Below are 13,398 nucleotides of genomic sequence, written 5' to 3' on the forward strand. Positions count from 1 at the left end.
TGGTGAACTGTACATCCTACTCCAGCCAATCAGATTTATAGAACATAACAAATATAGTACAAAAAAATCAAGATTAATATTAAAGAAAAGTTCAAGATTAATTTTAGATTTAAACTGTATTTAAATGTGTTTGTATTTGACCCTAATAGAAAGCCTGAGGTGACTGTGGTGAGGAAAAACTCCCTTAGGTGGAAGAGGAATAAACCTTGAGAGGAACCAGACACAAAAGTAAACCTCATCCTCATTTGGGTGACATTGGAGGGTGTGATTATAAATTGTTATAAACACAGAAGAGTGTTATTATGAATAAAGTCCTTTCTACAGTCTTATACCATCTGACAATTGTGTATTGATTAGGAGATTGTTGTCCTCAAACACCACATCGAGTTGTTTTTTCCTCAAGAGAGTCTGTAGATGCTATACTCCTGATGGTGGAGTTTCCCAGACAACATGGCAGAAAAGCCACAACAAAATTGACCGTGCTCGGTGGGTGGGAGAGCTGACAGTACTCTCTCTTCCCTGTCAGTCAGAGCCACACTAGCTTTTGGGTGCCTGTGATCTCAGACCGATGTGGTGGCTTCACATGTCTCAGAGGAACTACGAGCTCACCCTCACTCTCACCTTCTCTGGTTGATAGCTCCTGTGTGATAGAGCTGACTGGTGGATCACCAAATGACAAAAATTAAGAGTTAAAACAGGAACTAACTTTTATGAACATAAAGTACTGTGGGATGTATAATAATAGGAAAGTTTGTGGTGGTAACAGTCACAAATGGGAGGTACATTTCCCTTTGGGAAAAAGTTATTGTAAATGATTGTACCTTTGATTAGAGAACCTAGAGGATGTTGTGTACCTTAAAAACTGATTTAAGGTACATCATTGGACCTAAAGGAACAATGGAGCAGCATTAAGGAAGGAATAATGTTCAGTGTGGCGCTGCAGCGCTTTTATTATGATATCGTTTCAGAGAAACACCAGAATTGTTTTAAAACACTGAAAATAAAAGCACTGTTCATGAGTTTCTAACGACTGTTAAAAAGATAAATAGAATAGTTTAAACCAAAGTGAGCAGGCAGCAAAACTACCACATTAACCAACCACAACCAAATTTTTATCCATACAAAGAACCCAATATGTCTCCTAACATTCACACTTTATCTTCCATTTAAACCTTTTCTCTATTTTTTGTCCTGATGATTGGTTTAAAAAAAAACACACGTCATAAGCTACTGTGTCATTCATTAGATGAACAAATTCCATCAGCTCCTTTATTTCCAGGCATGTTCTTTTATTTTTTTGATGACTTGACACACTTCTGTTGGTTATTCAGTCAGCATCAAATGTCGCCAAGGTTACAGAGGATAGAGAGTCATTAAGACATTGTCCACTTTCCAGATGGAGTATAAGCCTTGATGGTAATTCGAGTGGAATTGTACTTAGTCTTATCCCGGCTGATTGCTGTTTGGATTTTTTCCAGGATTATAATTCGCATACATGTTTATTCCCATACTGATTAATTACTGCTGAAGTGTCAGACATCAGACTTATCCTGCCTGATCACTATTTTAATCCTAAGTAGAAAATTTTAGAAAACTGGTCTCATAAGACATTTGCACAGACAATGCAACGTGGCTGGATTTTGTTACATTTCTTTCAAATGACTTTCTAAGAAAAGGTAAAAACAAGATCTAACCATAGCTTTTGTTTCTGGTGACGTTTATCAACGATTGAAATACGAGATGATGTCGAAACTGCGGATGAACTATTGCTTTAAGCATGTATCTGAGGTAAGGAGAGCAGGGGGTGTGGAGTGAGCTTGGCCTTGTCTTTCTAATCTTGACAAATGATCCACACCGGGCCTTTCTACAGCCTCTCATAATTCCTCATGCACACCTGCCCTGAGACACCGGCAGTGCGGCATGTAATTATAAATGAGAAGAAGAGAGGTGGAGAGAGAATGAGAGTGTGAGAGAGAGAGAGAGAGAGAGAGAGAGAGAGAGAGAGAGAGAGAGAGAGAGAGAGAGAGAGAGAGAGAGAGAGAGAGAGGAGGAATAAAATAAAGGGGCAAGCTATGAAGGGCAGAAAGGGAAGGAATGACAGTTAAAGATGAAGGAAGAAGATGGAAAGTGAGAGCAACAGAGAGAGATGGAGTTAGGAAATGGAGCACCCCTATGGCCTCCTGCTCCTCTCAAACTCCACTCATCTAATCAGTCATTCCTTTCCTCCTGTTATCACAACCACACACACACATAGAGAGAGAGAGAGAAAATTTCACTTGTTTTTTCCCCCTGCAATCCATTCCTTAGGTATTATTTGATTCAAATCACCAGAATATGCTGAAGACGAGCAAACTCAGCACAATAACAGCTGCACTTCCACTCCTAATGATTTCCATCTAGACATATTCACCGACAGCATTACAAACTGCGGCAAGTAGATTCAAACCTAGGCCTGATAATAGGAACTGAAGTTCTTAGTTCGCTAATTCATGCGTCGTCTTTCGCTCAGTCATAATCCTTACATAACTTGCAGTTATGATCCGTCTGAAATCACTTTGTCTTGCTTGACTTAACCCTGGTTGGAGTCAATAAGGAACAGAGATGTTAAATTCAGCTTAACCTCTTGGTCAAAGATCCAGCCCCGTGCCTACGCATTCACCATATGTGAACTGCTCTAATGTTGTTTTAGTGCTTTAAAAGATCACTTTATTTTCTCTTTCATTGAAATCATAAGTATTAGAAAGGGTTTATTATGGTCTGAAGTACCAAAACTGTCCCCTTCCCAATTGTTTGATGTGACTGAAAAGCATCATTTAAACAAGAGGAAAACAGAAGCATTTCTAGGGATTGAACTTTTTTACGCATTTAGCTAACTAGCCAAGTTTTCTAACTGACAATGTGGTGAGCAAGCAGCTTGATGAAACTCATCCACGTTAGCTAGATAGCTAGATAGCACACCACTGTATTGTGTATAGTGTCCTTTTGCTGTGTACCTAAGTTGTACTGCTGTAATCATAAAGACTATGCTACTCATACTGACCATATGTTCAACACATTTAGTAGTGTTTGTATTCACACACCTGTATACTGTAATTATTAGAATCAGGAAAGGTTTCCCCTTTTGAATCTAGTTCCTTTGAATGTTTCTTCCTCATGATGTCTTAGCGAGGTTTTCCTTTAGGATCAAAATCTATATCCACTGGTAGATTTCACATCTACAAACACTCATTCAGTATGGCTGTGTATTTGGGCAAAAAGGCCACAGGAAATGGTTTGGCCTGGAAATTGTTTATTTCCCTCTTTATAGGGATGGCATGACTACTGTGGCTATAAAAGCTTGCTTTGAGAGAATGCTTTGTACATCCACATGCATATAAACACAACCTCAATAAGTCTCAAAGTGGGCTTAAAAACACAAAACTGTAAATTGTAAACATAGTCACCATTTTATTCAGCTTTCATGCTGCACACTGCTTTAAAATACTTCTAAGTACAGCTAAGAGCAGTGTAGGCTCAAGAGTACTAGGAGTTCTTAGGGCATCTGATCAGTCTCATGCTGAAGGCCCTCTAGACATTTCTACAGAAATTTGGTCTAATTACTACTAATATACCTGAAGGAGGTCATAGTCTTTCATCATCATCATCATCATCATCATCATCATCATCATCATCGTTATCTATTGTGTTAAAAAAAAGCCCAGAATTTTTTACAACGGAAAGACAAATCAGCTGCGATGATGTGGAATGACTGAGCAGCTGAGCGCATTATGAATGTTCTTGTTAACATTTCAGAAGGGGGTTCAATCAGAGGCAGCAGTCAGCACTCTACATGTACAGCCTGTAAAACCAATTGCACTCTTATCAATGCAATGAAAGGGGCTTTTATCTGATGCACTGACAACTTAGCCATAGTTAGAACTAATGCAGAGGCCTAACTTTAGTCATACAATACAACAATACAGTGATGTGACTGCTTGTGATTCAACTTACTGTAACAGTTAATTCACAGGTTTAGTTGGTGCATTAGAAAAGTTAAATTACCTTAAGGAGTAATCAGCTAAAATCAAAAGGTTTTATCACAATGCACTTTTTTGGAGAAGATAAGATATACAGTACCTTTATTCGTCCCACAATGGGGAAATTTCACTGTTACAGCAGCAAAAAGAAAATGCAATAGACTAAGAATAAGAAAAGAAAAAGAATAGAGACAAAATATAATATACAGTATGTACAAAACAAAATGTATAAAAAGAGAACTGGCAAGATGGAATTAACCAACTGGCATCACTGTTTTTGCAAGTCAGGTCTCTAACAAAAGCCTAATAGTCAAAGGTAACCTCAAATCTTGTACTCTTGTTTAACTCTCTGTTGGGAAGACAGTTGTACAGTACAAAGCATTTCACTACATGTCACTATGTATGGTTATGTATGTGATAAAAACAAATTAGAACTGAATTGAACTAGTGTCACGTAACCAGCTCTTCAGACTGACGGCAGAAGGTCTGGGATCCTTAGAAGATTTTATTGGCCAAAGGTAGCATAAAAGTGGTGTCTGACTGACGTGTAAAGCGACCAATCACAGTGTGTTTTGTTTAGCGTCATGTTTAGGGGCAAGAAAATGTAAAGTCCTACAGACTAGCATGCTACTGTTCATTTAAAAAAGTTATGATAATCAATGAGTCTACAGTATATCATGAATTTCACATCATTTGTAACAGGCAGTGTTTAGCTTATCCTCATGAGCGCTCAATGTCACAGCTGTAAACATGACGACTTATTTCTTTCATGAGGGAAGTCCAGCATCACAACGGCTTTGTTTAAAGGAGTACTGTTAAGAGACGCATACGTTTCCTGGAAATCCTGTAGAATTGAACCAATCAGATGAAGACTTTGAAACTCCTGAAGTGTTTCCAATGTTGTGTTCTATATGCGTGAGATGTTCAGCCAAAGGATTGTGGGCCTGACATCTGAGGCTGAAACTACCTCTTCTCTAAATTCCAACATCACTAATCATCGTCATTAAATGCTACATATTTTATGAAGCAGAATTGTTTTCCTTAGCTCTTTGTCCCTTAAAATGACATATTGTTGAATGTATTTTCTAGAATAAGTAAATGTGTGGATGTACACATCCATGGACACATCCTTTGGCTCCATACATACATGTAAATGTAGCATATACGCTTGGGTAACTTTTAAAGTAGATGAAATTCCCTTTCCATTTAATATGTATCATGATTAGTTAATGTGCAACAGCTTTTTAAAGCCTAATCTGTGCTTTGGCTTTAAAATCTGTTTCTGTACCAGCTGTTAGGACCTGCTTGCTGAGTAATTGATTTTTGTAGGTTCTATAAAAATGTCATTAAAACCCTGTTGCTTTCTTGTTAAACGCTGCGCTAGTGTTTTTCTGGCACTCTGTTAAATAAGGTCAGGTGAATTACACAGCATAAAAATGTCTTCCGATATTACCGGTGCTGTTATTTATATCACCAAATTGACATTCCTAAACTGAAGTGTCTTTCTGACATATTCATATGCTAATATCTATTAGCATGTTTCAGTGTGAAGGGGTATCACATCAGGGGAGGGATCCTCAGGAGGCCTGGACTAAAAAGTTTCCATTTTCAAAAAAAATAGAAAAGGAGTCTAGAGACTGAATTCACACAAGGCTTAACAATGTTGTTCCTGCTTTAAGCCAATATAATATATGAAACAGAACAGTCCCACATCCTGCCTGGGAATATTACTAGCATGGGTCTTCCTTTGTGAATATCATCCTTTCATTTATCTTTTCTCAAAAGAAAAAAAAAGGAGATTCTCACTGGACTTTCCACAGCTGGTGTTAATCAAATAGGCAGATTTGGCTGTCCATGTCTTTATTCTCTGGGGATCAGGGACAAAAATAGGCTGCGGAAATTACACATGAGGAAGAAACGACTTTCAATCAACAGCGTCATTGACTATGGAGGAGAAAAACCTCACCTGTGTAGAAGAGGGAGACAGAGAGAGAGAGAAGCTTGAGGAAATTATTCCTCCTTAGCTAGAAAGCCATACAAGGCAGCTCATAGTTTCTTTCCCTAAATTAGAAACCACTGTCTTATCTCAGCGATAACAGAAACAAAAACATGCATTTTTAATGAAGTGTGTGTGTGTGTGTGTGTGTGTGTGTGTGTGTGTGTGTGTGTGTGTGTGTGTGTGTGTGTGTGTGTGTGTGTGTGTGTGTGTGTGTGTTGCATGTTCCATAACTGCAGAGAGGTGAATGGCTAAAAGTGCTCCATAGTTTTCCTGCATTGTAACAAAATCAAGGTTTTATGTTGATAAAGAAGGGTCCTATGGCACACAAAATCAGCTTTTTCAACCTTTTCCTATGTTTAAGAGCAGACTTTACCTCAGAAAAATAATTTCTGAGTTGAACTCACTTTACCTTAGAAATGTAGCTAACAGTAGCAAGGTAGCAAGGATTATCACTGTGCTAGAAAGTGACAATGCAATAAAGTTTTTTTTAACATGAGTACTAAGGATATTATTTATATTGTAGTTTAGTTTACTGAGAATTTCAAGATTACAGACATGGAATCAGCTTAGCATACAAAGCTAACACAGTAGCTACAAGATGAGTAGCTTTTGTTGTTTACATATCACTGTCCAAATGGAGATTGCGATAGAAAGCCTATAAATTCATTTTATTTTTATTAAATGAGAAAGTCATTAAATGGTCTGTGTAAGGTTTTCTTTCAGACAGGAAATATCATTTAATTAAATAATTAGAAAGTGCTATTGGAGCACATTAGCAAAGCTAGCTTAGGGACAGCTAGCACAGAGGAAGCATAAGAAGGAGTTTGTCACTCTATAGTAAACATTATCAATATTTTTACAAGTGTTTAGACTTTTGGTTTTATATCACACAAATTGTAAATTAAAAGCAGTAGCAAAGTATAGAAATTATTTGTATGCCTGCCTCTGACAAACTCGCCCTTGTAATTTCTCTAAAGCGAGCAGCCAGTTTATTCCGTGTAAGGAATTTCTGGCCACATTCATATACTGACATCACAGAAAATGACTCAGAAATGCTTTTGTTCTGCTGTGCTAGATTTCTACTGCGTAGGGGAGAGTGGGGTAAGATGACCCAGTGGGTAAGTTGACCCACCCCCTGTTTCTGGGCAACTATGCAAATTTGGTGTAATGTGACCATACATTCTGAAGGACTCCATCATTTGTAATTTTTTGTGAAGAGAAGCACATGGGACATGAGATAAGTTGTTGTTTTTTTCCACAAAAACAATTGTTTGCTTGTTAAAGTTGATTTTCTGCATTTCAGGTATACTCGCTGTTGTGCCAAAGCAAATTTAGGTCTAAAGTTGTGTATGGTACATTTTGGTGATTTGTCAACATATAAAACCATGTGAATCATCAAGCTAAAAGTTAGCCTGAATTGCTAAGCTAGGCCATTTTTACCAAAATTGTGGCTATGGGGCAAAGTGAGTCAGATGATGTGGGGTAAATTGAACCAGTGGTTGGATCAATGAAGACACCTTTGCAGAGTTCTTTGAACATCTGGTTCAGCATACCAAGTGCTCCTCTGACCATCTCATAGTGCTACTACTTGATTTAAGCAAAGAGAAAGGGGATTGTTATGCTCACAATTCCACCCCACACATCTCATCGCCTGCAGCTTCTGGACAAGAGTGTCTATGGTCCATTCAAGACCAATTACAGCCAGCACATACTGTACCACATCCCTGTATGTGTGAACGAGGCTTTCATGTCAGCAATGACACCATGGAATATCTGTTCTGGATTCAGGTCCACAGGGATTTTTCCTTACAACAGAGATATTTTCTCTGATGTAGAGTTTGAACCATCCATGGTGTCAGACAGACCAAACCCTGATGTGCTGTCTACTTCTGTAGAAGATCAACCCATGGCTTCAACCTCCACCTCTATGTAGGATCTGTCCCACTGAATGATGTGCTGAAGAAGCTTCCTAAACCTTGAAAGGTTGGACTTCAAATTTAACTGGTTTGTTTTGTACTGTTTGAGGTAGCTTTAATAAGTGACATTGTTTGGAGAGGTAAGTGTATTGTTAAATAACTTTTTGAAAAGTTTTTTTTTGTATTATACTTGCATAAAATAGGATGGTCAATTTACCCCCAAATGGCTCAATTTACCCACTGACTGGGATCAACTTACCCCTAGCCTGGGGTAAGTTGAGTCACATGAACACTTTTTTTTCTGAGGTCATATTTTCAAGGATCTATGTCATAGGTGCATTCTTATATTTTCAGTTGATAGGCAACATCCCAAATTAACAGTAGATGTCTTCGTTTTACTTCTGTCTAAATTTCCCTTGCCTGGAGATCCACATAAGTAAAATCTGGCTCATCTTACCCCACTCTCCCCTAAGCAAACCTACCCAATGTCAACATAGTATTGTTTTTTGATGTAGTGTCTTGTTATTGATACAAAAATTGAAAATAAAGGAAAGTCCAGAATAGTTTTGGTGTCCTACACAGCAGACATACAGTACATATGCAATAAAACGGCTATGCTTTCAGTTTTAATTTTTTGCTTCACTAGAGGATGATGAAAGACAATGACATGAGTTACATTCATAGCAGGCCTTTGAATCATTAGTGTATGTGATATTAAGACTTATTGTGAACATCTTTAGAGGTCCTGGTTCTACAGCTACACTAAAAATGTCTGTTTCTTAAATTCAAAACATGTCTGAACTTGTTCTATACTTTTGGCAAAGGTATTGGGATTTTTTTTTATATCTTGTACTCGTGCTAGGGATGAAAAAGAAAAGATCAATACACAGCAAAAGCACAGAGTCGGGATTACAGCAATGAGTCATTGTTGTTTGTTGAACTTCAAAAATGTTCATAAACAAGGGGAAAAAATCGGTTATAAACCGGACATGTTCGTTTTTGGCTTCTGAATTTTTGTTTTCAGTAAACTCTCCCTCAAGTAGAAAATAGTTTTTGACAATGTCTGTCAATTGTAATTGGTATCCATTTAAAAAAGATGTCATTTTGACACTTTGGTTATCATGATATCTCCAACTCAATTATTCATTTAGAATATCTTTCTAAATGTAATTATTTACTTTTTATTATATCATTATTTTAAGTTGTTTAAGAGTGTTTCTTATGTCTGTGCTAATTATTTTTGAACCCAAGTTCTCAAAAATATTTTTCTGGTCCAGCACCTTGCTAACATATGGTATATTCTGAAGTCTGTTGTAGGAAATGTTAAATGTTAATATTTAAGAATTCATCCAACTATAATTTTCTGTTTCTCTTTCTCTCTCTGTAGGTAAATATGTGTATCAGCCTATGACCAGTGTGTGCCAGCTTCCCACCACTCCAGTCCCTGCCTCACCCTCAGATCACTCCGACACCATAAACCTGTCAATCTCCCTTACTGAGCGTCTCCTCAGGACCGCCCCCAAGTTCAGAGCTCCACCTTGCCCAGAATCCCCCAGATTCTGCATTATCTCTGACCTTTTTGTTGACGACTACATTGTAAAACGGATCAACGGCAAGATGTGTTACGTTCAGAGGCCTCCAACAGTGGTGCCTGGTCCTCGAGAAAGAGTGCCATCCTCACCAGCTCAGCCGGCCAATCAGCACGTACAAAATCAGCCATCCCAAGTAGCTCAAACTCCAACCAGGCAAGGCCAAAAGGGTACCAAAATGGACCACTGCTCCTCACCATCCAGCTCAGAGGACTCTGGGATCAACGCCTTGGGTCTGCATTACGTGGAGTCTTGTGAGGATGACTCATGTGAGGAAGATGATGAGGACGATGAGGAAGAGGACGATGAATTGAGCACAGATGGAAACTCCAGTCCCGGGAGCCTCTGGGAGCAGGACGAATGCACTCTGCTCTCGCCATCCAGGTCAACCGTGGAGATCATTGAGAATATTGAGACGACTGTCTAACACATCAAGACAAGATATATTTTCATGTTGTTTTTTTGTCCGCATAACCAGTCTTCAACTTGTTGCAAGTTGGTTGGTAAAATTAGAGCGCAACCTAACAGCCAACTGGTCACGTGGTGATAATGCCATGGAAACCTTCTCACTGGTCCCCCGCTCAGTCAGCTCCTAAACCCTTCATGCCCTCTATACACGAGTCTCCTCTTTGCATGGTGACCCTGCTATTGATTATACACAGTAGATTTCACAAATACATAATAAATGCATGTATGTAGTACCATGGTTTGGCCAAATGAAGCTGTTGTGCAGGTTTTCTGCACAAACTGAAAGAGTGAGTTGAAAATGAACTGTGACACATACACAAGCCCACATTTCCTCAGTAAACAAGAAGAAGCTAACACATACATTATAGGAATAACCTTGTATGGAAATTGTCTCTCTCCAAGGACCTGAATATTAAATACTTCACAAACGAATGGAGGAGAATATGATAGGCAATAAAAGGAGGCAATAGAGTGAAAATATAAAATGTCATCTTCTGTAGAAGAGAGGGGAAAAAAGTGGAAGAAATTGAGAGAGAAGGGCAGAAAGGGTGAGAGGCTCTTCAGTCTCTTTTAAGCAGGCACCATTTGAAGTGTGACTAAATCATGTATGAGTTAAGAAGACTGTAAGGACGGGATGTGAAGAAAGACCACATATTTGCAAGTCTCCACAGAGCATCAGCTTACATCTTCCTTTCAATTTTTCCCTCCTCAACCAAGACGAGCCCTGAAGCTTACAGGAGATTTAGCCGAATGAATTCCAATGTCTTGACAATCATTTAATGATATAGATCTAGGAGGACTTTCAAAAAAACTGATTATCAGCAAAACTTCAGTAGGTGAGATGGTGCGTTATGTCCTCCTTAAAGCACAGCGTGGATACTCTGAACCCTTTGTGTAGTGGTTTGAAGTCTACCATGCTGCTGTCATCCTTGAAACCAAATCAAAGCTTAAGTTCAGAGAGCAGCAGTTAGTTCTTTGTGGATGTTTATTGCCAATGCTCCTTTTTTCCCTAACAGAATACTTGCAGCCTATTTAATATCCAATGACGTATGACCTAAGCACACGATAAACTCTGTCTATTGTCTTCGGATATGTGGAAGTGATTATCTGTTTTATACTACCATAGGCATCTGTGGCCAGAGGTCACCTAACATCCTAAGAGACACATTTTAGAGTGCTTTGAAGCTGGCAGCCTACACGATAAAAGCACAGCCTGCATGGACCTGAAAGCTACGAGCCAACAGAATTTAATACCAAGCATTAAAAACCACTTCAGCCTGGCTGACAACCACTGATTATTAATGCAAGTGCATGAAATTGCTGCAGTCTGATATAATCGGAATGATTTAGCTAGTTTCAGTCTTAAATGAGATTAAAATGATGCCCAGGACAAAGTGATCTAGCCATCTCTTTAACTGCATTATACAACTGTACAGTACTTTCGTTTTGGGTTCAGAAATTCCTGACGTGGGATTATAATCGTGTTTAAAGTCGCATTTGAAACAGCTAAGGAAGAGACTGTTAAGGATCATCGATGCTGTCCTCCACGGAGTGAACACTAAACCTTTGTTGACGATCCGCTCCTGTCCGTCTCCGATGATGGCTCCAGTCTGTGATAACAGCGTCTCTGTTTATAAGCACAGAACTTCATCACTGCCTGAGCAGAAGAGCCCATTTTGAAGCTGCTTAAGTAGAAAACCTAATGGACCTGTCATGCAGCCCTGAGGAACCACACCACCCCACCCCACCCCCACACTCAATTATTTGTATGAGTACCTTTCCTGCTGGTGGATAAATAAATGGGTGTCCCTGTATCTCTGCAGTTTTATATCAGGGAATTATACTGTAGCTATAAACATGTACTGTAGATACACAAATGTTTATCTCACCTTTAAATAAACCCCTTTCTTATATTAGTGACTTGTTGTGCGTCATTTTTTTTAATACACAAATCCAAAAATAGTGTTCCTTGTTTTATAATTAGATTATTCCAGTTACAGTAATCTAATGTATTCTGATATAATCTGTAGCTGTATGCATTAACCCCTGAGCTACGACAGTCCCATTCATGAGTTTAAAGTGTCTCCAATCCCAGATGTGCATTCAAATAAATAAAATGTGACCATGTGCTTAGTCAATCAACTTTTACTTTTCCATCCGGTTGTATTTTTTATCAAGCCTGATAAAGTAAAGAATATGCGTTGTTCACATTCTTCACACCTGCTCCTGTTTTCATCATGATGTGTTATGGATGTATCAGTGAAGCAGAATTATTAACCCCATTGGATATCATCACTTTGGGACTTTGTGTAACTCCCAACATGTTACTGATAGACTGCATCAATCTATAGCTTGGTGTATAAAGAAATCAGCACCAGTGCCAGTTCTTATATCAGAAGATTAGATTAGATTCAATTTTAAAGAATCCACTTTAATAAAAAATAAATATCATCTCATGAGGAGGCCAAAAATAAAACTTTGTTTTTGTTTTTTGTTTTTTATCTTTAAAGACAATGGCCATGTTGGTTGTATCTTCAAGAAAGAATTTCTTCATAATAGAAGATTCTAGATAATAAAAGAAGATTCTCCATAATAATAAAAGCTACAATGGCTTGTGAAATTGTTGTTTAACATCGTCAGCAAACAACCAGATGGAACCTAAGAGCAAAGTTGAACTTCTGAAGAAAAAAAAACAAAACATGGAGTACATTTTTACTTCATTAGAACATCCCAACATTTATAGGCTGTGTTGCATATAGTATATAACTGGAGTCACTAGATCAGAGTAGGATATTATGTGCTAAGCAGTATAAGCTTATACAAATTTGCATTGAATTTTTCAATAATTAATATTGCTTTTAAACCGTAATAAACCATAGTGGAAATACGTGACGTTATGACACACAAAGATCCATTTAAAACATACTTTCTGTGATTTGTGAAAAGAAATAGCCAATTATTTTGTCTACTACACATGGTAGATGAATGAATGAAAATTAAATGCTAAAAGTTACATGATAGGATACATTGAATGAAATATATATAAAATATTACTCTAAATAAATAAGATTACAAGACAGCTGTCCTTATTGTGCACTCACAAGGACAGACAAGATCTCAACAGCATGTTTGGAAAACAGAAATAATGTCAATATTCAGACAGGTTCGCACTTCTAATATTGTGTGTTGAGTATTGTGGTGTATTATATAACCGATAATCTCCATGTGTTAGAGGATTTTCATTCTGCCTGCTGTGTACACAGCTCTGAGCCATACAGCAATAAGGATCCATCCGAAGACAGATGTTAGGTCTCACACTCCTGTATTTTCTTCTGTCTCTATTTACTCATGAGGATGAGGAGCATTCCAGGTTGTCAAGGAGACAGATGCCTCGTGAGGGAACGTTATAA

At 38.1% G+C, this 13,398-nt stretch overlaps 1 protein-coding gene across 1 annotated transcript in view; it reads left to right on the forward strand.

Annotated features, from left to right (window-relative positions):
* Positions 1–11,904, forward strand: part of c18h3orf70 (chromosome 18 C3orf70 homolog) — a 26,097-nt gene extending 14,193 nt beyond the window's left edge. Inside the window, exon 2 of the mRNA XM_027179296.2 lies at positions 9,319–11,904. Within this exon, the coding sequence (XP_027035097.1) occupies positions 9,319–9,947 (629 nt within the window). The 3' untranslated portion in view covers positions 9,948–11,904. The remainder of the gene's footprint in view (positions 1–9,318) is intronic.
* The last annotated feature ends 1,494 nt before the right edge of the window (positions 11,905–13,398 follow it).

The sequence above is a fragment of the Tachysurus fulvidraco genome, chromosome 18 (genome assembly GCF_022655615.1).
Source record: "Tachysurus fulvidraco isolate hzauxx_2018 chromosome 18, HZAU_PFXX_2.0, whole genome shotgun sequence".
Taxonomy (NCBI): Eukaryota; Metazoa; Chordata; class Actinopteri; order Siluriformes; family Bagridae; genus Tachysurus; species Tachysurus fulvidraco.